This window comes from Myotis yumanensis, unplaced genomic scaffold (genome assembly GCF_028538775.1).
Source record: "Myotis yumanensis isolate MYYU_CA2020_CCGP unplaced genomic scaffold, mMyoYum1.0.hap1 SCAF_17, whole genome shotgun sequence".
NCBI lineage: Eukaryota > Metazoa > Chordata > Mammalia > Chiroptera > Vespertilionidae > Myotis > Myotis yumanensis.
The window spans coordinates 37,521,253-37,546,142 of NW_027223768.1; the positions used below are offsets into that span (position 1 = coordinate 37,521,253).

General features: G+C 41.0%; 1 protein-coding gene and 1 non-coding gene across 3 annotated transcripts in view; both read left to right on the top strand.

Annotated features, from left to right (window-relative positions):
- Positions 1-24,890, top strand: part of SPTA1 (spectrin alpha, erythrocytic 1) — a 71,227-nt gene that overhangs the window by 25,224 nt on the left and 21,113 nt on the right. Inside the window, exons 17-33 of one of the 2 annotated variants that reach the window (XM_070396259.1) lie at positions 1,816-2,059; positions 3,545-3,667; positions 6,196-6,413; positions 8,100-8,192; positions 9,187-9,324; positions 11,369-11,520; positions 12,814-13,000; positions 14,994-15,095; positions 16,088-16,179; positions 17,243-17,387; positions 18,590-18,771; positions 20,712-20,811; positions 20,900-21,097; positions 22,308-22,451; positions 23,192-23,295; positions 23,745-23,907; positions 24,171-24,302. In XM_070396259.1, the coding sequence (XP_070252360.1) occupies positions 1,816-2,059; positions 3,545-3,667; positions 6,196-6,413; positions 8,100-8,192; positions 9,187-9,324; positions 11,369-11,520; positions 12,814-13,000; positions 14,994-15,095; positions 16,088-16,179; positions 17,243-17,387; positions 18,590-18,771; positions 20,712-20,811; positions 20,900-21,097; positions 22,308-22,451; positions 23,192-23,295; positions 23,745-23,907; positions 24,171-24,302 (2,517 nt within the window). The remainder of the gene's footprint in view (positions 1-1,815; positions 2,060-3,544; positions 3,668-6,195; positions 6,414-8,099; positions 8,193-9,186; positions 9,325-11,368; positions 11,521-12,813; positions 13,001-14,993; positions 15,096-16,087; positions 16,180-17,242; positions 17,388-18,589; positions 18,772-20,711; positions 20,812-20,899; positions 21,098-22,307; positions 22,452-23,191; positions 23,296-23,744; positions 23,908-24,170; positions 24,303-24,890) is intronic. The other variant, XM_070396260.1, reaches the window with a different exon arrangement.
- On the top strand, positions 4,655-4,757 carry LOC138996560 (U6 spliceosomal RNA). The gene has a single exon (XR_011468835.1). It is a non-coding gene; the product is annotated as a U6 spliceosomal RNA (small nuclear RNA).

Sequence of the window (24,890 nt, forward strand, 5' to 3'; positions counted from 1 at the left end):
TGTTCCTTTGCCTCTTGAAAAACTTTTTTGTGCACTTTTGTAATTTTTTATTTTTATGTATGTTTTAATGCATTCATTGGGATGACACTGGTTAACTAAATCATACAGATTTCAGGTGCACAATTCCACAACGCGTCATCTGTACACTGTACTGTGCATTCACCACCCCAAGCGAAGTCTCCATCAACCACCAGAAGAAGTTTCCTTTTTAAAAAAATATATATTTTATTGACTTTTTTATAGAGAGGAAGGGAGAGGGATAGAGAGTTAGAAACATCAGTGAGAGAGAAATATCCATCAGCGGCCTCCTGCACATCCACACTGGGGATGTGCCCGCAACCAAGGTACATGCCCTCGATCGTAATTAAACCCGGGACCCTTCAGTCCGCAAGCCAATGCTCTATCCACTGAGCCAAACTGGTTAGGCTAGAAGCTTCCTTATTTATCTCTTTCCCCTACTCCAGCAAAAAGGCAAAACAAGCAGACAAACAAAAATCCTATCTACTTGCTTCTGCCAGGCCATTTGTAATTGGCCTCACTAATAAGAAGGAACTAAAATTTTCTTTCCAGGGAGATCTTTTGAAACCCAGTTTCTGTATTTCTCCTTTCTTAGCTAATGGCTCAAATGAGGGCTGTGATTTCTTCCATTTCACACAACCTGGGTATTGACCAAGGTGTGCCTTTACATTTCTTTTTCTGGGGTTTTGACATTTATTTTGTGACATCACATGTAATCTCATAGGAATCATTCCTGCTATGCAACAGACTTCAGCCTTAGAAGTATCTATGTTATTTACAATTACAGCTTATTTTAAAGGGAGAAGACGAGGATGAAAGGGGAACTGAGATTGAAAAAGCCTGGCACCATTTTCCTTAGGATCAAACTTACCAATAGTCATAATGTTAACGTAAAAACCATTGAAACCTCTAAAGAATTTTTGTGAGTTTATTTGAGCCAAACTGTCGACATATGCCGGGAAGCAGAACCTCAACGAATTGAGATAGTGCTCCGGAGAATGGCGGGGTTACATTTGTATTTATACATTTGCAATCAAAGGAGGGACGTAGGTGGGTTACATGAAATTCATTGGTGATAGATTAAGGAGGAGGGATAAAGCAAAGTAGGGGAAACCCCTGGGATTGGATAAAAAGTAAAATGATGGACACATACTTAGGTGGGTGCAGGAACAATTAACATGATGATGAAGGAATTTGTGGTATCTGTTCTGGCTCCCAGCACATTTGGTTGTGCCCCAGGGGCTCCAGTAAAAAGGAAGTTACAAGTTACCCAGACATTTCAAGGGTATGTGATGATAGATGCAAAAAGACAAATGGGCTCCGTTAAGGTAAAGGTTGACCTTGTCAGTGAAGATACTGGCCTAGGACGTAACTGCCCACCATAACTGCTTTTAGTTAAAGTTTAATTTCAGACCATCCTTTGTGGTTACTTTAGGTCTCTGAGTTTGCAAGACCGCCATGCAGGCCTCCCCTGAGCTTGTCAGGTCAGCATGTGGCCCCTTTCGTCCACACCACCACACAGTTTAGGTTCTATAGCTCTGGTATCTCTGCTTTCCTTGGCACACACCACAAATATTTAGTCCTTTCTGACATGGGGTTTGAAAGCTACTTTCCCACAAATCGCTCTTTTAGATTGATGAAATGGTCCTCAAAGCAGCAACTCGAGTTCACTGATTTGATTAGAAGTCCTAACACAGTACATAATGGGGCTGATTCTCTCCATGGCCTCTCACCGAACCCTCATCCCTTTCTACTGAACGACAGGGTTTCCTGACACACATTCAATGTCTTCCTTAGGAACAAGTCGACACCATCACAGACCTGGCAACATATTTTGAAGAAACTGGCCATCCCGATGCTGGGGACATACGGGCAAGGCAGGAGTCCCTGGTGTCCCGGTTTGAAGCCCTGAAGGAACCGCTGGCTACCCGGAAGAAGAAGCTCATTGACATTCTTCGCCTGCAGCAGATTTGCAGAGACACCGAGGATGAGGAGGCCTGGATCCAAGAGACCGAACCCTCAGCAGCTTCCACCTTGCTTGGTTAGTGCAGACTGAGCAAGTGGAACCGTAAGCAGAGCCCCCAGGCCTGCAAATTGTTTGAAGGATCTGGGATACAATAGCAGGGTGGGGCAAAGCTTGCTCTCAGCTCCTTCCAATCTTCCATAAGGAATTGTTTTAAAAATTTAAACTTAAAAGTTTATGTCCTAAAATCCACACGAACAGGGGCATGAACTTAAGGTCTTTTGGAAGCTAAAGTGCTCTGCTCTTGGCTACTTGCTCTAACTTAGATTATTGCCAAGGTTCTTGGCTGAGCAGTCATGGTTATTGTTTGAGGTACCAAGAGTTTTTGTCTATAAAACTCTATATTGTTGATGAATCCCTTTTATAACCAAATGAGCTATTACAAACATAAAAGGGGTGAAGTAGCAGATAAAGGACACATTTCCTTTTTCTTTGGAAGCTATCAGTTTACCATTGTCAGTGCCAGGACACTTGCATTGAAATAGAGAAAAAAGTGGACATAAATATAATGTAAAATTAATATGCACATATTGGGAACATCTATAAGGGTCTAGAGAGACAATGGTGGCAATGGAAGGCTAGTCTGGGAAAACTCCCGAGAAGAGAAAGATCTCTTTGAAAGGTGGATGGGCATAGAAAGTTTCTAGAGAGGCATTTAGTGTGAAGTATAGGGAAGGAAATTTTGAAGGAAAAAGAGGTGAAGCATGGATGGGAGACAGGGAGGATTCACTAGGGATCTAGCAAGATGGAGGAAATTAATAAGACATAGTATTTATTATATGCTTTTTAATGATGAGCAATGAGCCCAGCCGGTGTGGTGCAGTGGTTGAGTCTAACCCATGAACCAGGAGGTCATGATTCAATTCCTGGTCAGGGCACATACCCGGTTTGCAGGCTCAATCTCAAGTAGGGGGCATGCAGAAGGCAGCCAATAGAGGATTCTTTCTCTTCATTGATGTTTCTATCTCTTTCTCCCTCTCCCTTCCTCTATCTGAATTCAATAAAAACATATTTTTAAAAAAAAACCTGATTAATGTTAAGTTATGAGTGAGGCACTTTTTATGTTATATCTAATCCTTACAAACAAAAATTTAAAACAGCTAACACTGTGCCAATTTTATGGTGAAAAAAACTAAATTTAGAGGACTTAATAACTCTTTGACACCCACAGAAATTAGAAGGAGAAGACCCTGATTTTTGTCCACAATATTTTGAAAGAAAATCGGTTGCATAATATTGGAAGTTGATCTGGAAAGTTATTTGCCTTTCTCCTATCTTCCAAAGAGAATAGTGATTTATTTATCGTTTTTTGTTAGGGAAAGAATTGAATTTTCTTAGTACAGAGAGGCAGAAATAACTCAGACAAATAATACAGATTTCAACAAGCCCACTCAGTGATTAGAACCTCAAAGGAGAGAAGTTGTAGATTCAAGCGTAGGGTAGCCTCTTCTTATTGCATCCACTACAACAATACCAGACCTTAAACTTATTTTTTCTCTGTAGGCAAGGACCTGATTACATCAAAGAATCTTCTGAATAGACACCAAGTCATCCAGGCTGACATTGCCAGCCATGAGCCACGCATCCGAGTGATAACAGACAGGGGAAACAAGATGGTGGAGGAAGGTATGTATGATTCAGATCGAGTTGAACCATCATCCCTATGCCAAACTCTAGGGATTTAAGGGAATGTAAAGACATCAGATCCACCTTACCATCTAATACCGAAATTCCCCCTGGGCATTTCTGACAGACATAATGTTTGTATATGCTAATAACAGGAAACACTCTACTTCATTTCTATTGTTCTGTATAGCCAAAATTATTAAAATAAAGTACATTACCCTAATAATCAATATAATTTTCTGTAAGAGTTATAAAATTCAAAATTTAAGGTCCAAACCCCATAAAACAAATCAAATACTTTTCCCCTATGGGGACTTCCAAGTCTGTAAAGACATGTCTGAGTTCCCACTGTCTTATAGTCATGATAGTAAGTAGCACCACTTCTTCACATTTTTTGCTTTAATTGTCTCAATGTCTTTTCTCTTCCTGGTCCCCCATCTTCACAAATGCCTACTGGTTAAATGTTCAGAACCAAATATCATACACCAGGTGTGGTATAACCAATGCAGACTAAATCAGGATTCTCCCTCTAATGACTCAAAAATAAATTGCTGCCAGTATCCAACTATCAAAAGTATAGTTTGAAAGAGTGTTGAACCAAATTTCAGAGCTCAATTGAGTGATTCAAACCTAAAAGTGTTTGTTTGGTATTCCTATTTTACTATAGCGACTTGTCTTATTATTTTTTTAATCTCTAGCTGTAATTGTGAATTTTATCTATTTCTCTTTCATTTCTTTTAATTTTGTGTATTTTGAAGCCCTGTTATTAGATTCATGTATAAAGGCTTGTTATGTCTTCTTGATGAATTTAAATTTTTCACATTATGGGATAGCCCTCATTATCCCTGGTGTTACCCTAAAGGCTACTTAGGACAACTTTAGCATAGCCACTCTAAGTGTCTTTGGCTCCTGTTTGCATAATATGCATTTCTCCATCCTTTTGCTTGTACTCTGTTTCTTTATATTACAGCGGAGTTTTTATCATGCTTGCTTCAGCAGCACATACACTAAAATTGGAACAATGCAGAGAAGATTAGCATGGCTCTCATGCAAGAATAAATCATATTTCTTATAGGCAGCATATACTTAGATTTTGCTTTTGTTTTATGCAATCTGGTCATCTTTCCTTTCAATTGGAACATTTAGACTACTTACATTTAAAGCAATTATCAATAAGGATAAATTTAAATATAACATTTTGATATTTTTCCTTTGTCCATCAGTTTCTGCTTTCTTTGGATTAGCAGTATACTTATTATAATTTTATATACTATCTCTATTTGTTTATTAGCTGTAGTTCCGTGGGGTGTGTGTGCGTGTGCATTCATGTGTTTTACTCTAGGGTAGTGATTCTCTAAGTTTGTCTTATGTTTTTCATCATGGTGCTAAGACATTTGCCTTTTTCACACTCTTCTTTCATAAGTGTACAGTGAAGATTTGTGGGGTCTAATGGTTAATGGAATATATATTTGTGTATACATTTAAATGTTTTCTGTTTTGATTTCTGATAGGGCAATTACCCATACATATAACCATATATGAAAAAGCTTTAAGTGGTCATCAATAATATTTAAAATAATAAAGGAATCCTAGAATTAAATTTCAAGACTAATCAACTTAATCTTCTGGGACAGGGGTGGGGAACATCTGGCCTGCAGGCCATATAAGGACCAAGAAATCATTTGGTCTGGCCCTGCCAAGGCATTAGGGGTGAGTTAACTAAATGTTTGGCCAAATACAGCAGGCTAATTTTTAAGTTGATAGTTTAGTATGGCCCTCGAATGATGTTAGAAATATCCACATGGCCCTTGGTAGAAAAAATGTTCCCACCCCTGCCCTAAGGGACCTCTCTGGGCAGCGCTTTTCTCTTCAGTTCAGTACTGGGTTCCACAGGCTCTACCTGTCTTGTCTTCCCATAACTCATTTCTGTCTCCTCCACTCAGTGTGATCACTAGTTCTGTCTGGGTTACCCCTCCCCCTTCCATCCCCTCCCACCCTCAATGCTACAGTCTAGAAACTGACCCAGGCATACACTTTGGCAGTCATAGGTCATGCCTCCTTTCTTCTCCTTCTCTCAGGAGTCACAATCCTCTGCCTATTGTCTGAATATCATTGCATTTTATAGTTTTCTGTCCTGTTTTCTAATTGTTTAGGTGCAGAACAATTCCTGTAGTAATATGTCCTTTATAGACAGAAATGGAAATATGTTGAATTTTCTGTTTAGTCTCGAGAATACATGTTTTTGCAACATTGAGTAGCCCCCACACATGGGTATTTTGTTTTCAGGTCCATATAACAGAACATAGCACCCAATTAACCACCATGTAAACACACTTACACCACCACACATACACATCTATCCCTCATTAGCATCCAGCATTCTAATCCAGAAATTTAGGTAAAATGGCAGATTGAGTACATCAAGCATCATCCTCACACCTCCCTTTCTCTCCCCAAGATCACCAAAAGGACTGAATTGTAGTGAATGGCAACGAAGGTCACACTAACCTTTTCTATTTGCTCCATAGGACACTTTGCTGCAGAAGATGTGGCCTCCCGGGTCAAGAGCTTGAATGAGAACATGGAGTCTCTCCAAGGTCGAGCTGCTAGACGGCAGAACGACCTTGAGGCCAATGTCCAGTTCCAGCAGTACCTGGCCGACCTGCACGAGGCAGAGGCATGGATTAGAGAGAAGGAGCCCATTGTAGACAACACTAACTATGGGGCTGATGAGGAAGCAGCTGGGGTAAGGCAGACATGGGATGGACATTATCTAGTGTTCACCAAGTGGATTTGTGGGACACTTACAGGTTTTGTTAGGTTATTGGGGTTTTCCAGAGTGATATGATAGCTTTTGGATTTCGCCTGATACCCTCAGAGCTGGCAGAGATCCTAAAAGATACTTTACATTTTCCTAATCCCACAGAAAGCTGTGGATTTCCTAGAGATAATTTAAAGTCAAAAAGGCATGACTAGAGATCCCTGCCTGTCTTCGTCGCACCTTCAATTTCCCAGAGTAACCTTCAGATTTCACAAATCAACCATAGTTTTAAGCATTAGTCACCTTAAATAGTTTTTTTGAAATACAATCAGACAGACATCTCGGGACAAGAAAAAAAAAATCAAAGATCATGTTAACTTTTATATCAATTTCTTTGTCTTGCTCATTGTCCTGTGGGAATACAATATAGTATTTCATAAACGTTTAGGGCAAGAAGTAATTAAAATGAGCATCTAAATTCATATGAATGTTTAATTCTACAAAGTAGCAGTATCAGCAGCATCCTCTTTTAGCTATGATGTGTGTTGATAAAATGCTTGTGCACTTTTGACTTCATGTTGATTGAAGCAAATACATTAAAATTGTTATTTACTTATTTATTTATTTATTTATCTATTTATTTATTTTTGACAGGATTACAGTTGTCCCCTGAATCCCCCCACTTTTACCCCCTCCTCCCAGGCCCTGCTCCACCCCAGACCTTCACCACACTACTATCTGTGTCCATTGGTTATGTATATATGTATATGAGTTCTTCGGTTAATCTCTTCCTGTCTCCCCTCTCCACTCTCTGGGACATGCCAGAGGTTGTCTGTTCCATGTCTTCATGTCTCTGGACCTCTTCTGTTCATCAGTTTGTTATGTTCACTAGATTCCACTTATAAGTGAGGTCATGTGATATTTGGCTTTTTTGATGGGTTATTTCACTCAGCTTAATACTCTCCAGGTCCCTCCATGCTGTTGCAAAGGGTAAGAAATCCTTCTTTTTTTTTTTTTTTTTTTTTTGCAGCTGCATAGTATTCCCTTGTGTAAATGCACCACAGCTTTTTTATCCACTCATCTACTGATTGGAACTTAGGCTATTTCCATATCTTAGCTATTATACATGGCGCTGCTATGAATATAGGGGTGCATATGTTCTTACTGATGTGATTGGTGCTTCAGGCTTCTTAGAATATATTCCTAGAAGCAGGATCCCTGGGTCAAACTGTAGTTCCATTTTTAACTTTTTTAGTAAATTCCATACTGTTTTCCATAGTGCCTGCACCAGTCTGCACTCCCACCAGCAGTGCACGAGGGTTCCCTTTTCTTCACATCCTCACCAACATTTGTTTGTTGTATTATTGGTGGTACAGGTGTGAGGTGATATCTCTTTGTCATTTTAATTTGCACCTCTCTGGTGATCAGTGACTGAACATCTTTCCATATGTCTCTTGGCCATCTGTGTGTCCTCTTTGGAATTATTTACTTTTAATTTCTATTTTCTTGTACTTGATAGTTTAGGGTTAAAACATTTATATTAAATAGAAAATGTCTTTTGCCAGGAATTAGGTCAATCAGGATAACCCAGAGTAATGCTTGAAACACCCCCAGGGGTGCTTACTGACCTTTGTGGGTTGCTTCTCATGATCTTCTCATCAACAAACCCAGGTCCTCCTGAAGAAGCACGAAGCCTTCCTAGTGGATCTCAATGCGTTTGGAAACAGTATGCAGGCTCTACGGGATCAGGCAGAAGCCTGCCAGGTAAGAAAAAGTTAGGGATGACAAGAGTCACAATGCCCACAACAAAGAAAGAGGAATTCTCTTAGTTACTGGGTTTTATTTTCCATAATCCAGGAAATTATTGCAAAGAAAATAGTAAGTTCTATGATCCTATGTACAAAAATTGTAGCATCTTCATAGCATCTACAAAGATTTAGCCCATAAGGATTTCTAGAAAAGTGTTATTTTTCACTTTCCTCTTTCCTTCTGTGTATATTTTCACTATTCTTTTTTTATTATCTCTTTTATTTGCATTTCTTCCTCATGTATTTCTTCTTGATTCCTTTCCTTCCTTTCTTAGTTTTTTCCTATACCAACACTTATTAAATGTCTACCATATGCAAACATGAATAAAAAATAATCCAAATTTGCAGGAAAATTATAGTCTTTGTTGTTGCTGTTAATTCTCACCCAAGGATATTTTCCCATTGACTTTTAGAGAGAGTGGAAGGGAGGGGGAGAGACACAGAGAGAGAAACATCGATGTGATAGAGACACATCAATTGGTTGTGTCAGACCAGGGATGGGGATCTAATGATTTGAAGGTCAAAGGGTTAGCGGATTGCTAGTGGAGGCCCAGGGAATGAACAAGGTGATGAGAGATAGGCAATGGGTCTTTACATTTCTCAAATAATATTCTGAAACATTATGCATATAATGATTTAATATCTGCTGTAAGAACTGATGGCTTAGAGCATTTAATATATTTCCAACACAATACATACTCGCTTGCTCACTATGTGTTCACATTGCCAGCTTCCCTGTCCCCTGAGAAGTGTTAGGATGGAGCAATATCTCTGAAAATGCCATGTTGAGATCTCTTTGTTACTGTCAGCCATGTAAGAGGCTCCAACCAGAGGTTCCTTTCTCTTGTCAGGCCCAGGGAGAGCCCCCCGCCCCCCGCCCCCTCTGTCAGGTTCTCCAGAGAGATGTTCCCAATGGGTAACTTACATGGACCTCTTCTGGTTTTGTTCAGCAGCAACAGGCTGCCCCCGTGGAGGGCACAGCTCGAGAAGAGAGGGTCGTGGCTTTATATGACTTCCAGGCCCGCAGCAACCGAGAAGTCACCATGAAGAAAGATGATGTCTTAACTCTGCTCAGTTCCATCAACAAGGTGCGTATTCCTTCTGACCTTCTTCCTATCATAGAGGGGTTCCTCCACAGCCCGGCCAGATCTCCATGTTTCAGTCAGTCAACATTTTCCCGGTGTTGTTTCCCTGGTTAAAAAAAGTTACAAAAATAAACCTTAAGGTTATTTATTTATTTATTTATTTGGTAACACAAGCTTAACTGTCAGCTTTGTTGCATCATCTGGTTTCAACCAGATTCACACAGTTGGAAGGTGTTGTCTATGGACTGGCCGCCCTCATTCTGAGGACCCTGGTCCAAAAGTAACAGCATTGGCCCTGCTCTGGGGTCCGAGAACAGGGGTGATGGGTGAAGGATCTGAACTGTGGCAAGTAGCCTGTGCTACAGCCGTAGAGCCTGATACGTCAGGCTCCTGGTGAAATCCACACACCTGTGTTTTCATCTCTGTTCCCTACTGCACTGCCCACCCCGTGCTCTTGTTCTGTGGTTCTGGTCTCTTATTTCATCACTCGCAAGTAGTAACTACTGGATAACCATAACCAGGTGCAAATGTGTTAAGAACTTTGCTGTGTTTAGTATGACAGGAAAATTCTGAAAGAACACGTATGAAAGGTTTACTGGCATAAAGAAGGTGCAGAATTGAGGTTGACTCCCAAGGGCTGATAGACTTGGCTTGTGGGAGGGGAAGCGTGTGGTAAGCTCCTCATCCCTGCAAGGATGCAGTGTTCCTAGCCCAGCGTGGCAGACAGACCTGCCAGGACACAGCTGTGTGGTGGTAGCTGTACTAAAGCATAGCTAGCTTTGTCTATCTATGTAAATGGGCTTAGCCATAGAGGGTAAAACTAGCTGGTTATCCCATATCTTAATACAAACTGTATCTTGGATACGCAGTTGTATTTAATGCTGAATGATTTTTTAAAAAAATTATTATTATTTTTATTTCTTTACTGATGTCAGAGAGGAAGGGAGAAGGAGAGAGAGAGAAATAAATATCCATGATGAGAGAGAATCATGGATCAGCTGCCTCCTGCACACCCCACACTGGGGATCGAGCCCGCAACCCGGGCATGTGCCCTTGGCTGGAATCGAACCTGGGACCCTTCAGTCCACAGGCCGATGCTCTATCCACGGAGCCAAGCCGGCCAGGGCCTGAATGATTTCTTATCCTCTCCAGTTCAGGCACCTTTGGGCAAACCTTTGTCCTCGTTTGAAGGGTTTTGTTTGGAGTCTTTGTGTTTATTTTTGCAGGTATTTGCCTCATTCTATCCCTGTGCTTTGCAGGTAGACAGATGTGATTCAGAACTGTGTTCTAAGGTGTTTCTTGTCATGGAGTCATTGGTTTGCAGCTATAAGTTTTGCTTTCCCACTAAATGGGGGAGGGGTTGGTAATCCACGAGACAAGCTAAACTGTTAGGAGGATTCCTTGACTGGAAAAGTTAGCTTGCGTTTTGTTGCTGGTTCCCGAAAATAACTTGGAGATGCTCCTGGGTTGTCCCATCTACTGCTTTGATTGCTTGGATCTCACCCATCCTTTCCCTTTAAGAAAAACCAAGTCCTGTATTTTACAGCTGACTTTTGTAAGAAGCACTTTTCCAAAATAAAAATTTGAAAAAAAAACCTCTCTTTGGTTTTTAAAAACCTTATCAAAGTTAACGATCTAATATCAAATGTCACATTTCTTGATTTCAGAAGCTTATTTCTTCAATTCCTAAAACTAATTGTTCTTTTTTTCTTAACTGTCATCTCAACGAAATTAATAGCTTTTGTTTTTATAATATATTTTTATTGTTGATAGTATTACAGGTATCTCCCATTCCCTCCTGCCCCCCTCCTCCCAGCCCCTACCTACCCATCTTGGTCTTCACTACCCTGTTGCCCATGTCCATGGCTATGCATATAACTATGTAAGTTCTTTGGTTATAAGTGAAAATTATAGTGCTCCTCCCTAAGTGATGGCTCTCTTCCCTTGACTATCAGCTTGTGTCTCTGCTTAGGGACTTAGTTGAACCGCCTCCTGTTTGTGGCCTTTTCAAGAACTAAAGCAGGGTGGGGATCTGCTCTCCCTCCAGGACTGGTGGAAGGTGGAGCATGAGGATCACCAGGGCTTCGTGCCAGCTGTCTACGTCAGGAAACTGGCCCACGATGAGTTTCCTACGCTCCCACAGCGGTGGCGAGAAGAACCAGGCAGCATCACCCAGCGCCAGCAGCAGATTGAGGACCAGTAAGTTCTGGAGGCTGCACAGGTGTTTGGCCAAACTTTTCCTACTGGCCAAAGGCACTTCTCACGACTGCATAAGAGCTAGATGTAAACTTAGGGTCTTTCAAACACTTCATTTATTTACTAGAGGCCTGGTGCATGAAAATTTGTGCAATCCAGGGGGTCCCTCAACCCTTCCTGTGCCCCCTCACAGTCTGGAACCCCTCGGGGGATGTCCACCTGCCAGTTTAGGCCCGCTCCCCAGGGGATTGGGCCTGAGCTGGCAGTCAGACATCCCTCTGGCAGCCCCAGAGCCCTTGGGGGATGTCCTACTGTGGCTTAGGCCCACTCCCAGTCAGACATCCTTAGTGCTGCCGAGGAGGTGGGAGAGTCTCCCACCACCACCACTGCACTAGCAGCTGTCAGCCTGGCTTGTGGCTGAGCAGAGCTCATCCTGTGGTAGTGCACTGACAACCAGGGGGCAGCTCCTGCGTTGAGCATCTGCTCCCTGGTGGTCAGTGTGCATCATAGCAATCAGCCGTTCCAGGTTGTTCAGCCATTAGGGTCAATTTGTGTATTACCTCTTTATTATATAGGATTTGTTTATTTGTTTGTTTATTTATTTATTTTTAAAATATATTTTTATTGATTTCAGAGAGGAAGGGAGAGGTAGAGAGAGATAGAACATCAATGGTGAGAGAGAATCATGGTGGGCTGCCTCCTGCATGCCCCCCTAATGGGGATCAAGCCCCCAACCCCAGGCATGTGTCCTTGACTGGAATTGAAATTGGGACTCTTCAGTCTGCAGGGCAACACTCTATCCAGGGAGGCAAACCAGCTAGGGCTCAAATACTTCCTTTTTACAATGAAGCCAGAGAACCCCAGTACCATTAAGCCAATTGCCCGAGGTTAGGCGCCTCTAATAGAGTCACATCTTCTGACTCCCTGCCTAGCATTCTTTCAAGATTATAAAAAGGTTTTCTGACTTCCATGTGAATTTTGTTCATTCTGCCAGGCTGCTTCATATCCAGTTGTCAGCAGGAATTTCAAAATTTCACTTCTATTAGATGTTGCCAGTCACCATTGGGACATTGACATTTTTATTATTTTTAAATGGAACACTGTGTGTTTGTTTCTCTGCTCTCAATGCTATTTCCTTCTATCTGTATTTCCTTCGCTTCTTTCCTGGCTTTCTTTTGATTTTCACTCTCTCTTTTTTGTCCCTCTCATCCTCTCCCTGTTTCACCCTGCCTCATCTCTTCTGTGTTTTCTCCATCTTATATTTCACCTTTTCCATTCTCTTCCTTTATACACTAGGTATCACTCTCTCCTCGACCGGGCGGAACAACGCAGACGTGGTCTGTTGCAACGTTACAACGAGTTTCTGCTGGCCTATGAGGCAGGCGACATGCTGGACTGGATCCGAGAGAAAAAGGCAGAAAACACTGGCATAGAACTAGATGACGTGTGGGAGCTGCAGAAAAAGTTTGATGAGTTCCAAACGGTGAGGAAGAAGAGCCATTTCTTCTAGAGTCCTAGACAATTTTTTGAGGGTTATTATTATTTATTTTTATCCCATACCTCCTCCTAAGCAACTCTTTAATTTCAAATTTGATAAATGTCTATCACAAACCTGCTGAGAGTTCCACATTTTAAATCTTTCTCTGGGTATTGTGGTTGCAAGGAAAATAGTCACCCCAACTTTGCAGCCTGCAGTTCCTGCTACTCCTAAGTCCTACAGGGAGTGGTGATCTCCCTGAATTCTTCAAAATTTGCCCTATACTGTGCTGTGTTCCTGATGCATAGATGCACGGCCAGAGATAGAGGTTTCATGGGTAGATAGGAAGTATAACCATACTTTAAAGTTAGACAATTTCTAATTTCCCACAGACTTAAACCCTTCCATTCTCCTTTATTCTTTCAGACTCATTTTATTATTTTAACTGGTAGTGAATATGAATCCCTTTCTTCCTTTCTTTTTTTAAATATATATTTTTATGATTTCAAAGAGGAAGCGAGAGGGAGAGAGAGATAGAAACATCAATGATGAGAGAGAATCATTGATCGGCTGCCTCCTGCATGCCCCACACTGGGGATTGAGCCTGCAACCCAGGCATGTGCCCTCACCAGGAATAGAACAGTGATCTCTGGTTCATAGGTTGACTCTCAACCACTGAGCTATGCTGGCCAGGCCTTTCTTTTTTATGATGGATTCCAGTGAAATTCAAAGTGATAGATGATTGATAGATGGATAGATAGCTACAGAGATTATATTTTATTTTTGGGGAATATGTAAAGAGAAAAGTGAAAGAAAGGAAAACAAAAATAAAATTATAAAATAACACCAAAAATGAGACTTCCATAGGAAAACTCCTTGAAAGGCTATTGTATAATGTAATGAACAATATTGCCACTGTAGACAGTGTAATGAGCTCCCTATGGCTATTACTTAGAACATACCTTAGTAGAAGCAGATTGCAACTCAGTTCATGAAATTCTATAGAAGGTGGAGGAGTTTGTGTTGGCAGAAAAGAATAGTACACGGCCAGGTATAGATCCCCCTGACGGTGCTATTTAACCCAGGGAGAGATTTCTAAGTTAGAAAAAAGAAATTCACCCAGTTTTCTCTTAATACTTATATGGATTCAGTTTACATTTAGATCCTGGTCATTTGGAGTTTATTATCGAATATAGTGTAAGGGATAGCTACATCTCGTTTTTTTTTTTTTTTTGCAAATGGTTAACCAAGTTTTGCAGCATCATTTATTGAAAAGTCCATTTTTACCTAGTGATTTGAGTTACTACCTTTATCATATAGCAAAGTTCCATATGTATTTGAAATTATTACTGTAAATTATTTGTTTTTTTCTATGATAGATTTGATAAACTATGGTAGCCTGTATGTTCATTCGTTAACACCACACTATTTTAATTACAGAATTTCTATATTATGTTTTAATACCTTGTAAGGAAAGACTTTCTAACTACGACTCAAAATTCAGGTTCACTGAATGCACTAAAAGAAATGATTGATAAACTTTAGCATAGCAACTATCACCATAAACCAAATCAGAATACAATCAACAAACTGGGAGGAAATATTTGCAAGATATCTTCTAGATAAAGGGCCAATATGCCTGTATGTAAGTATCTAAAAAATTGAAGGGAAAAAATAAAAGCTGTTAAACAATAAGAACAGGCAATTAAACAATTATATTGGAAAATGAAAAATAAAGAGAATTCTAGGAAAATGGGTGTGCTCCATACTTCAGATAAATAGCAACTCTCTTACCAAGTTTCTGATAGTCACGGGATTTCAGGGAGATTTAAGGTACTTTACTAAGTGCCAATTTGGAGAAGGACAGCTTGTTTTGTATTGAATGTAAGGTTAGCAATATGTTTTAATGTTTAGCCATGTCAGGGCAGAGATAAGCAGGCACGTATGAAAGCTTTGTCAGAAGGGATCTAACCTGCTTTGCATACATTTTCCCATCTAGGATTTGAAGACCAATGAGCCTCGACTGAGGGATATCAACAAGGTAGCTGACGATCTGCTATTTGAAGGGCTTCTAACACCAGAAGGAACTCATATACGGCAGGTAACTAAGGCTCCGTCCATTTCTCCTCTCGACCAGGCTGAGCTTGGGGAGTCCTCATTCCTTAAACATACTCAACTTCCTATTCCACAGTTCAGCTAGGACATGCAGAAGGTCATGGCAGTATGGAGCTGGCCACCGAAAAGGTTAAAGACAAGAGACCAAATTGTTCAGCCATTGGAACTGATCTGAAGTCCACACATTGCAACATATACTCACCTTTCCCCTACCTTCACAGACAGAAATTCAGTGCTCGAATAAGAATACAATGAAAATGCAGATAAAGGAGCTATGATAATGGAAGGGATATATCAAGAAAGATATATTGGAAGAGATAGGTCCTAATAAAATCTGATGAAAAAAGGAAAACAATATAGGTCAGTAGAGATGGGGAAGGGAGCATTCTAGAGCTGATTCAAATTTGGACCTATGGTTTCATAAAATACCTAATGAACATTAATGGGATGTCTCGTCCAGCTCTCTGGGTTGTAATAAACTAATGAGGATGAGTACTCTTCCACTTTTTGTGGTGGTGGATATGGAATAAAGGGAAAGGAATGTTCACAGGAACAATTTACTTGCCATCTACAAAAAATAGGACTCTAAGAGACTACTTTGTTTAAAGAATGCAGGAAGAAGAAAGGCATATATTTCTTCTAGAGAAATGCAATAGCTTCTAATCACTAAGGCAATGTTTCCACTCATTTTTCAGAGGACGTAACATAGTCTCTGTGGCAGCAAACACCGATTGCCACTCCGGGGTTGGTGGCTTCGCCCTAAAACATCAGTTTGGGAAGGAAAGTGATCCCCTTCTTAACTGCACTGGCATAAATCAGGCCCAAACTAGAAATATCCAACAAAGACATGAACCTATCCAATTTTTGAAGGCGATAACATGAAAACAAACATGATTTAAACCCTGTTTAGTGTTCACGCACCATGGAGCTGTCTGAGTCAGTTCCCTGGCTCAGGTCTGACATGTCCACCTCTTCTAGGAGTTGAACAACCGCTGGGGCTCCTTGCAGAGGCTTGCCGAAGAGCAGCGCCAGCTGCTGGGCAGTGCCCATGCTGTCCAAATGTTCCACAGGTGAGCACTTGAACCCTAAAAGGCAGCCTTGTTCTAGAAGCCACTCAAAAGCCCCCAGGTCTAATTATTATAGTAGAACCATAGCTATTAGTATAGCTCTTCTCCCTAAGATAGATGATAGATCAGGTGTTTCAGTAGTATATTCCTCACTTGGTACATAGCATACTCCCATACAACCAATGTCAGTTTTCTAGTGCCTAGGCTTGGGCCCTGGCATATAACAGCAGTCCATGTGTGTTGTCATGTCAGTGAATAAAACGTTAAGTAGAAGCAAGAGGTTTAAGTAACTATATTTCTGAACTAGATGTAGACAGTAGAGAACAACAGATATCACAGTGACATTAACTGTTGCTTCAACAACTTATTTATGATTTCCATTCTGTTTCTATACTAAGAAACACACATACACAACTAAGCAAGCAAGCAAACAAATGAACAAACAAATAGAAAACCAAACACCTTCTCTGTGCATAAATGTATTTTTGAATATCCAGAGAAGGGAACAGTGAAGTGCAGATGGCTGTGTTTGTTCAGAATGGCTTCAGGTGGAATGCTGTGAAGTATAACAGATAAGCATGCAGCTCCACAGGCGGGCCACCTGGTTCAAACTTAGGCTGGAATTTAGCGGTAGTGCAACTTTGAAAACATATACTTAACATCTTTAAAATTCAGTTTTCTCATAAATGAAGTAGGCGTGGTAGTAGTAACTATGCCTCAAGTAGTTGTGAAGATGAAATGAGCATATGTTCTAGCACATTAAAAAGGATGATGGTGGTGGTGGTAGTGATGATGATGATGATGATGATGGTGGTGGTGGTGAGGATGATGATGATGATGATGGTGGTGATGGTGAGGATGATGATGATGATGACGGTGATGATGATGATGATGGAGGTGATGATGATGATGGTGATGATGGTGGTGGTGATGGTGGTATGATGATGATGATGATGATGATGATGATGATGATGATGATGTGGTGGTAGGGAAGACTTCCTTATGAGGCCAGCTAGTCATCCTCTGGTGCACATTCTTACCCTAAACTCTTTCCTCTCGTGAAAAGAGAAGCAGATGATGTGAAGGAGCAGATTGAGAAGAAGTGCCATGCCCTCAGTGCTGCGGATCCTGGCTCCGACCTGTTCAGTGTTCAGGCCCTTCAGCGACAGCACGAGGGGTTTGAAAGAGACCTCGCACCCCTGGGAGAAAAGGTGAGACAGGAGCTTCTAAGCTTTTCGAACACTTTCTTCTTGACCTATCAATGCTCTCTCCTGTGGTTTTATTTTCCAGTTCATATTCTTACATTTATCTTTCTATTACTCCATACTTGTCCTTGTATCCTGTCCTTAAAGCAAGATCACTGAAAGGACATGCCCCAGGCCCATTAGCAGGGAAGGAAAATATATTGGAAATGAACCTCCTGCCCAAGTGCCTATTGAATGGGCTACAAGTGAGCAGAATGTACAGAAGCTATTTGGAAGCCAGTGGCCTAAAATAAGTAGGAAATGGTCACAGCCAAGATGGCCAGGCCTATGCCTGAGCATGGTGCTTCATTTCCTTCACAAGTAATTGAATGACTTTAATCCAATTCCAACCCAAAAGTGAACCCTGGAGCTTGCCAGATACACTCTGGGATAAATCAGAGTCATCATACAGCATGGCATTATCAAGCAGAGCAAAAAGATGCCCAGAAATCTTGATATTGGGAAGATCTTCACAATAAAAATCAGGATCCTTGGCTCCCTAATGATGCTGTCACTTACCAGCTTTTACTTAAGCACCCTCCCTGAACGCCTTCTTATCTTAAAAAACTATGGCCCAGCCACCATGGGTCGGTGGCTGAGCATCGACCTATGAACCAGGAGTTCACGGTTTAATTCCCAGTTAAGGCACATGCCCAGGTTGCTACCTGATCCTCAGTATTTCTCTCTCTCTCTCTCCCTTCCTCTCTGAAATCAATAAAAATATATATTTTGAAAAAGATGTATGGGCCCTAACTGGTTTGGCTCAATGGACAGAGCATCAGCCTGCGGACTCAAGGGTCCCAGGTTCGATTCTGGTCAAGGGCATGTACCTTGGTTGTGGGCACATCCCCAGTAGATAGTGTGCAGGAGGCAGCTGATCAATGTTTCTCTCTCATCAATGTTTCTAACTCTCTATCCCTCTCCCTTCCTCTCTGTAAAAAATCAATAAAATATATTTTGAAAAAAAAAAGATGTATGGTCATGTCAATGTGGCCTACTTCAGGGAGTCACCGATAGAGCTGCCATTTTAGTAGAGAAAGCAGCAAGATGTTCTTGTCCCTCATTGATGTCTGTTTGAGGAGCAAGGACACTCAGGACTGGGGCCTTTTCTTTTGCGAGGATCTAGGTGTGACTCTAGGATGGTGATCAGAGCTCTTGTACCTCCTCAGGTGATCATACTGGGAGAGACAGCAGAGCGGCTCAGCGAGTCCCACCCAGACGCCACTGACGACCTGCAGAAGCAGCGGACGGAGCTGAATGAGGCCTGGGATGACCTGCTTGGGCTTACAAAGGACCGGAAGGATAATCTCAGTGAGGCCCAGAAATTCTACCTGTTCCTCAGCAAGGCCAGGTAAAGATCAAACGGCCAGGTGGGTGGGCAATTTCCTGCTTGGACCCTGAGGAGCAGTCTGGGTATAGGTGCTCTTTACTGCGGGTCTGGAGGGTACCTCAATGTCCAGATAGTATTTCTGATCAGGTACAAAGAATCTGAAGTTCAATACGTTGAGCCATAAAATGTTGAAGTTTGAAGGAATGTGAGGCTATCTAAGCAAATTAGATAAACTTCAATGGAGTGTATGCTATACACATATAAGGTGCTATGTGAGGAGTTGTAGGATATGGATATTTTCATTGTACTGAGAAGGCACAGAGGAATATAGATAACCATGGTAGAACGCAATATAGCCCCAAACTCTCAACTTAACAGGTAAATGAAACTATACTAGTATACAAACAAAGGCACAAGGCTAAGAAAGGGGCAGCTTGTTCATGGAACAGGCAGGGATAGCTAGAGCACTGGCTTTGTAGCTCAGAGGGGTAGGGAGAAGCAGCAAGAAAGAAGCTTAGAAATGTTGAGATCAAATGCTAGAGAATTATCATTGCCTGACTAAAGAGTGTAGACATTATTACAATTTAGCAAATGTACACTTTGTTTGTGGAACAATTTCCACACTTTTTCTCAGCATATCAGTCTCCTGGGAGGAGCACTTAGATGAGGGTCCAGGTAGTACTAACTCACAATGTAATACATTTGAAGAAAAAAGGGTGGGACTTTGGGCAAATGATGCGGTTGCTGTTGGGGATACCCACCCCAGTTCAGCACCTCTGGAAAGCTATAGTTTTTTATATAGTAAAAATAAATAGTATCCATACTCATTTCTCCAAATAACTTTTTGCTCCTAGATGATGATGATGATAGATAGATAGATAGATAGATAGATAGATAGATTATATGATAGATGATAGATAGATTCTACCTGGATGTCAGATTTGAAGTTAAATATTACCCCTTTCCCTTTATAAAGTCTTACTTTTCAGTGCTGGGGAAGGGATATTCCCAGCCTTAGAGCAAGTCTAATGCCTTATTTTACCTCTTTCTGACACTTTTGCTTTTAAGGTTATTTCTTTTAATAGGTGAGTTCCTGGAATGCACAGATATTTCTTTTTCACAATATTTAGCACTTAGTAAGCACCCAACAAATTTTAATTGTTTGAATAATTGAATAAGTGAGTCTACAAAAGAAGAGACTGTTTTGTTTGATATATGCCTTCCTTAAGATTCCATAATAAGACATATTTTTAACTAAATCTAGCTTGGCTGGTATGGCTCAGTGATTGAGCATCAACCCATGAACCAAGAGGTCACTGGTTTGATTCCCTGTCAGGGTACTCGCCCAGCTTTTTGGCTTGATCCCCAGCAGAGGGCATGCAGGAGGCAGCCAACTGATGTTTCTCTCTCATTCATGTTTCCATCTCTCTTTCCCTCTTCCTTCCTTTCTCTCTAAAAATCAATAAACATTTAATTAAAAAATAAAAAGATTCACTCTTAGAAATTTTGAATATGCACTATAGTATTATTAATGATAAAAAAGAATCTACTGTAAAGAACATGAACCCTTCGAAGTGATGGAATATGTACTGTTTCAGGACTCCAGTGTCTGGATTCCGGTCTAGATGCTTTTTTTACTTATATAACATGGACAAATCACTTATTATCTCTAAGCTGACTTCCTCATCTCCAAAATGAAAACAAAAGAATTCCCAGAATTCTGTACAGGATTATTACAAGAATTGAAGAAAACAATATATGTGAAGAGATTTTCAAATGCGAGGGATTGCTATTGTTAGTCATGCAGTGAAAACAAAAACCCAAGATCTGTGAGGCAGATAAAGCCAGATCAAAGGTATTAATCTGGAAACATTTTCAAGAGAGGAAAAAGCCCAAAGACAGACAGCCCTGTAGCAAGTTGCAAGGCTTTCTTGTCAATCCCAATATGTCTTTTTCTCCAGGGACCTACAGAATTGGATCAGTGGCATGGATGGCATGGTATCATCACAGGAGATGGCTGAGGACTTAACTGGTACTGAGATATTGATAGAGCGACACCAGGTATGGCTACAAAAGCCATAGCTTCTGTTCACGTGACTTGGCTGTGATGGCATTGGCCTCACCAGTTTCTTCTCCTTCTTCCCCACAGGAACATCATGCTGACATGGAGGCTGAGGCCCCTACCTTCCAGGCCTTAGAAGACTTTGGTGCAGAACTTATAGGCAGCGGGCACCGAGACAGCCCTGACATTGAAAAAAAGCTTCAAGCTGTCAGACAAGAGAGAGATGATTTGGAGAAAGCTTGGGAGCAACGCGAGAAGATGCTAAATCAGTGTCTAGAGTATCAGGTACAGCAAACCTACATTGAGCATATTGGCTCTGTCTGTTCCTTCTGTGCAGGTTTACATGGTTAAGTGCGGGTGCTCATTTCACTGGTCTTCCCATGCTTCGGGCCTCTCTTGGTTACCTGACACTGTATCCTCTGCTTTGTAGACTGATCACTGTTGTATTCGTGGCCTTTATTCCTGTTGAAAGAGTCAAACAAAATGGGGGCCATTTCTCAGCATGAAGTGGGGTGATTTTAATTTATGTATTCATTGACCTTTTGATTTATTGATTTTTATTGAGAGCCTACTGTGTGCAGAGCCCTGGCAATATAAAGTTTAGTAAGATAGCATCCCTTTTCTTAAGGAGTGAAATTAGACATGTAGACAGATCATTCTAGTACTTGTTAATGAAACAAAACGTATGAATGTTTTGAGGTTAAAGAAGAGGAAGTGATTAACACTTTTGAGGGAAAAGAGTGAGTATTCCAGGCTACCCTGAAGGAGAATGTTCACCCACTTTAAATAAGCAGCCAGTATTCACTAGGGGTAGATGTGGGAAATAGCACCCCAAGAATGAAGGATAGCTTATGTAAAAACATAAATGTGTTACAGGGAAATGTAAGAGGTCCAGTACAGTGGTCCCCCATTTGTTTGTGGGAGATACGTTCCAAGACTCTTCTAGGAGAGAGTTTGGGATACCTAAAACTACAGATAGTACTAAACCATATATATATATATATATATATATATATATATATATATATATATATACAATATTTTTTTCTGTACATATATACCTATGGTAAAGTTTGCAAATTAATATATTAGGCACAGTAAGGGATTAACAACAATAACTAAATAATAAAATACAACCTTTATAACAATATACTATAATACAAGTTGTGTGAATGGTTTGGGGGCCATTATAAAGTAGAATTGGGGCTACTTGCACAAAGCCATATTGATACAGCAGGTTTAATAACTAAGACAGATAAGTGACTAACAGTTGGGGAGTATATAATAACGCAGATGCACGGAGCAAGGTGTATCAGAGCAAGATGGCTGGGGACTTCTCACTCTGCTCAGAAAGGCACATTATTTAAAACTTATGAATTGTTTACCTCTGGCATTTCCATGTAATATTTTCTGAACGTGGTTGACCTTGAAGAAAATGAAACTGTGGATAAGGGAGGATTGATGTCTCATGTACCTTTACCTTGACTTCCCATAGTTGTTCCAAGGCAACTGTGACCAGGCAGAGAGCTGGATGGTGGCTCGTGAGAATTTCCTGAGGTCAGATGATAAGGGTTCCTTAGACAGTCTGGAGGCCTTGATGAAGAAACGCGATGATTTGGACAAAGCAATCACTGCCCAGGTAATAATATAAGAATTCAAAAAATAACTATTAGTAATAACAGAAACTCTACATATGTTTGTGGTTTATGATTTAAAATTATTCCCATTTGCTTCTATAGGAAACTCCGAGGTAGTTTGACACTTTGGCTTATTCTAACTCAAGACACACATGGCATTGACTTTTCTTACTTTATGGCCAACCTTTCAAAACCTGAATTTTAGCCCTGGCCACTTTGGCTCAGTGGATAGAGCATCGGCCTGCAGATTGAAGAGTCCCGGGTTCAATTCCAGTCAAGGGCACATACTTCAGTGGCAGGCTCCTTGCAATCAATCGATGCATTTCTCTCACATCGATATTTCTCTCTCTTCCACCCTCTCTAAAAATCAGTGGAAAAATATCCTCTGTTGAGAATTTTTTAAAAATCAACCTGAATTTTGGAGTTGGAAGAGAGATTTTTTTTACTGTTTATTCCAGCATCCCACCCAGTGCAGAAATTACCCTCCACAATGGCCATGGGAAGTAACAAAGACAGGAATTCAGTGCCACACAAGTAGCCCATCTAAGTATTCTTAGTGACAGTTCTCATCTTGTTTATTTAAAATGCATCTCCCTGTAAGGCATCTACCCTTTGGTCCTGCTTTGGTTTCCCTTTCTGAAGTCACAAAGGATATCTCTGTTCTTTTCTAAGAGAGAGACTGGGATTGTACCAGGGCCTAATCAATCTCTCTGTCTCTCTCTCTCTCTCCCCCTGGTACTAGGAAAAGAAGATCACTGAACTAGAGCATTTTGCTGAGCGCCTCATAGCTGATGACCACTATGCCAAGGAAGAGATTGCTGCTCGCCTCCAGCGGGTGCTAGACAGGTCAGGCCTGAGCAACTGTTTTTGAGCAACAAGAGGATGTAGCAAAGCATCCCCTCTGCTAGCATTGAGCATGGGGGTAACACTGAGCTTTTCTCATCTCTACATGCTTAAAACTACCTTGACACTTTGGGAAACTTTATGATCTACACTCACAGAATAAAAGACATAGACGTTACCTTAGCAATTACTTGACTTAACCACTCTATTTTATATCTAAAAATTATGAGACTATGTTATATATAACATAGACATATGGAGTATAGATAATAATATGACATATAATAATATGATGTGAGACTAAATAATTTTTAACTCTGTTATATGTAGCTCATAAATATATAAATGATGAGAGGGAAGGGACAAGTTGGCAAATGGCAAGAGTCATGGCTATGCCATTTGGGGTTGAGGGGAGGGCAGAGGGCAAAAAATGATCCCACCCCTTCTTCCAGATGGAAGGCTCTCAAAGCACTGCTCATTGCTGAGCGGACAAAACTGGGAAACTATGCTGACCTAAAACAATTCTACCGCGACCTCGAGGACCTGGAAGAATGGATCAGTGAGATGCTGCCCACCGCCTGTGATGAGTCCTACAAAGACCCTAGCAACATTCAGGCAAGCTCAAAATAAAAACCGTGGGAAAAGTCAGCATCCAGAGATTGTCAGATGAATGGTCACCTCCCTACAGTGAACATTTGCTTACTGCTGTGATCACTCCTGCTGTCCTCAGAGACTTTGGAATCTAATGTGAAGTGGGTTCTTCAGAAGCCATCATCACGTTGGTTATGGTGGAAACGTGACCTCTTCCTTGTCAACAGAAGTTACCTTTTCTTGCTTCCCTAAGTGAGAAGGTGACTTAGTTTCTTCTTTTCCTGCAGAGGAAGTACCTGAAGCACCAGACCTTTGAAAATGAGGTGTACGGCCGAGCTGAGCAAGTAGAAGGAGTCATCAACTTGGGGAACTCTCTGATTGAGCAAAGGGCATGCGATGGCAATGAAGAGACCATGAAGGTAGGGGTGCTGCCCAGCATGGGTTTTGGGCTATAGTCACAGGAAGATAATTTTTTTTACTCTTTTATTGTTTCCATGTGTAGGGATATGGAATACGTTTTCTGATTAGTGGCCTTTTCTCTGATTGTTGCACAGGGAAAGAGGAAAACAGTGATGCTGGGACCTGAGTGCTCCTACCACACTTAGTACCTAAAACTCCAAGAAAGCTTTAGACTTAATTACTAAGCATCATCATACTTGTTTTACATTTTCTATCCCTACGGCCAAGAGCCATTGCCATTCAGGCATCAGCCCCTGTAAGGAGCCCAGCACCCTTTCTTCAAACTTTCTTCTCATACCTTCTGTTCTTTTTCCCAGATTAAACATACTGGTTTAACACATGATATTCATATCAGCCGGTATGACTCACTGGTTGACCTTCAACCCATGAACCAAGGAGGTTACAGTTCCATTCTTGGTCAGGCACATACCTGGGTTGCAGGCTTGGTCCCCAGTAGGAGGCAGCCAATCAAAGATTTTCTCTCATCATTGATGTTTCTGTCTCTCTCTCTCCTTTCCTTTCTCTGAAATCAATAAAAACCTATGATA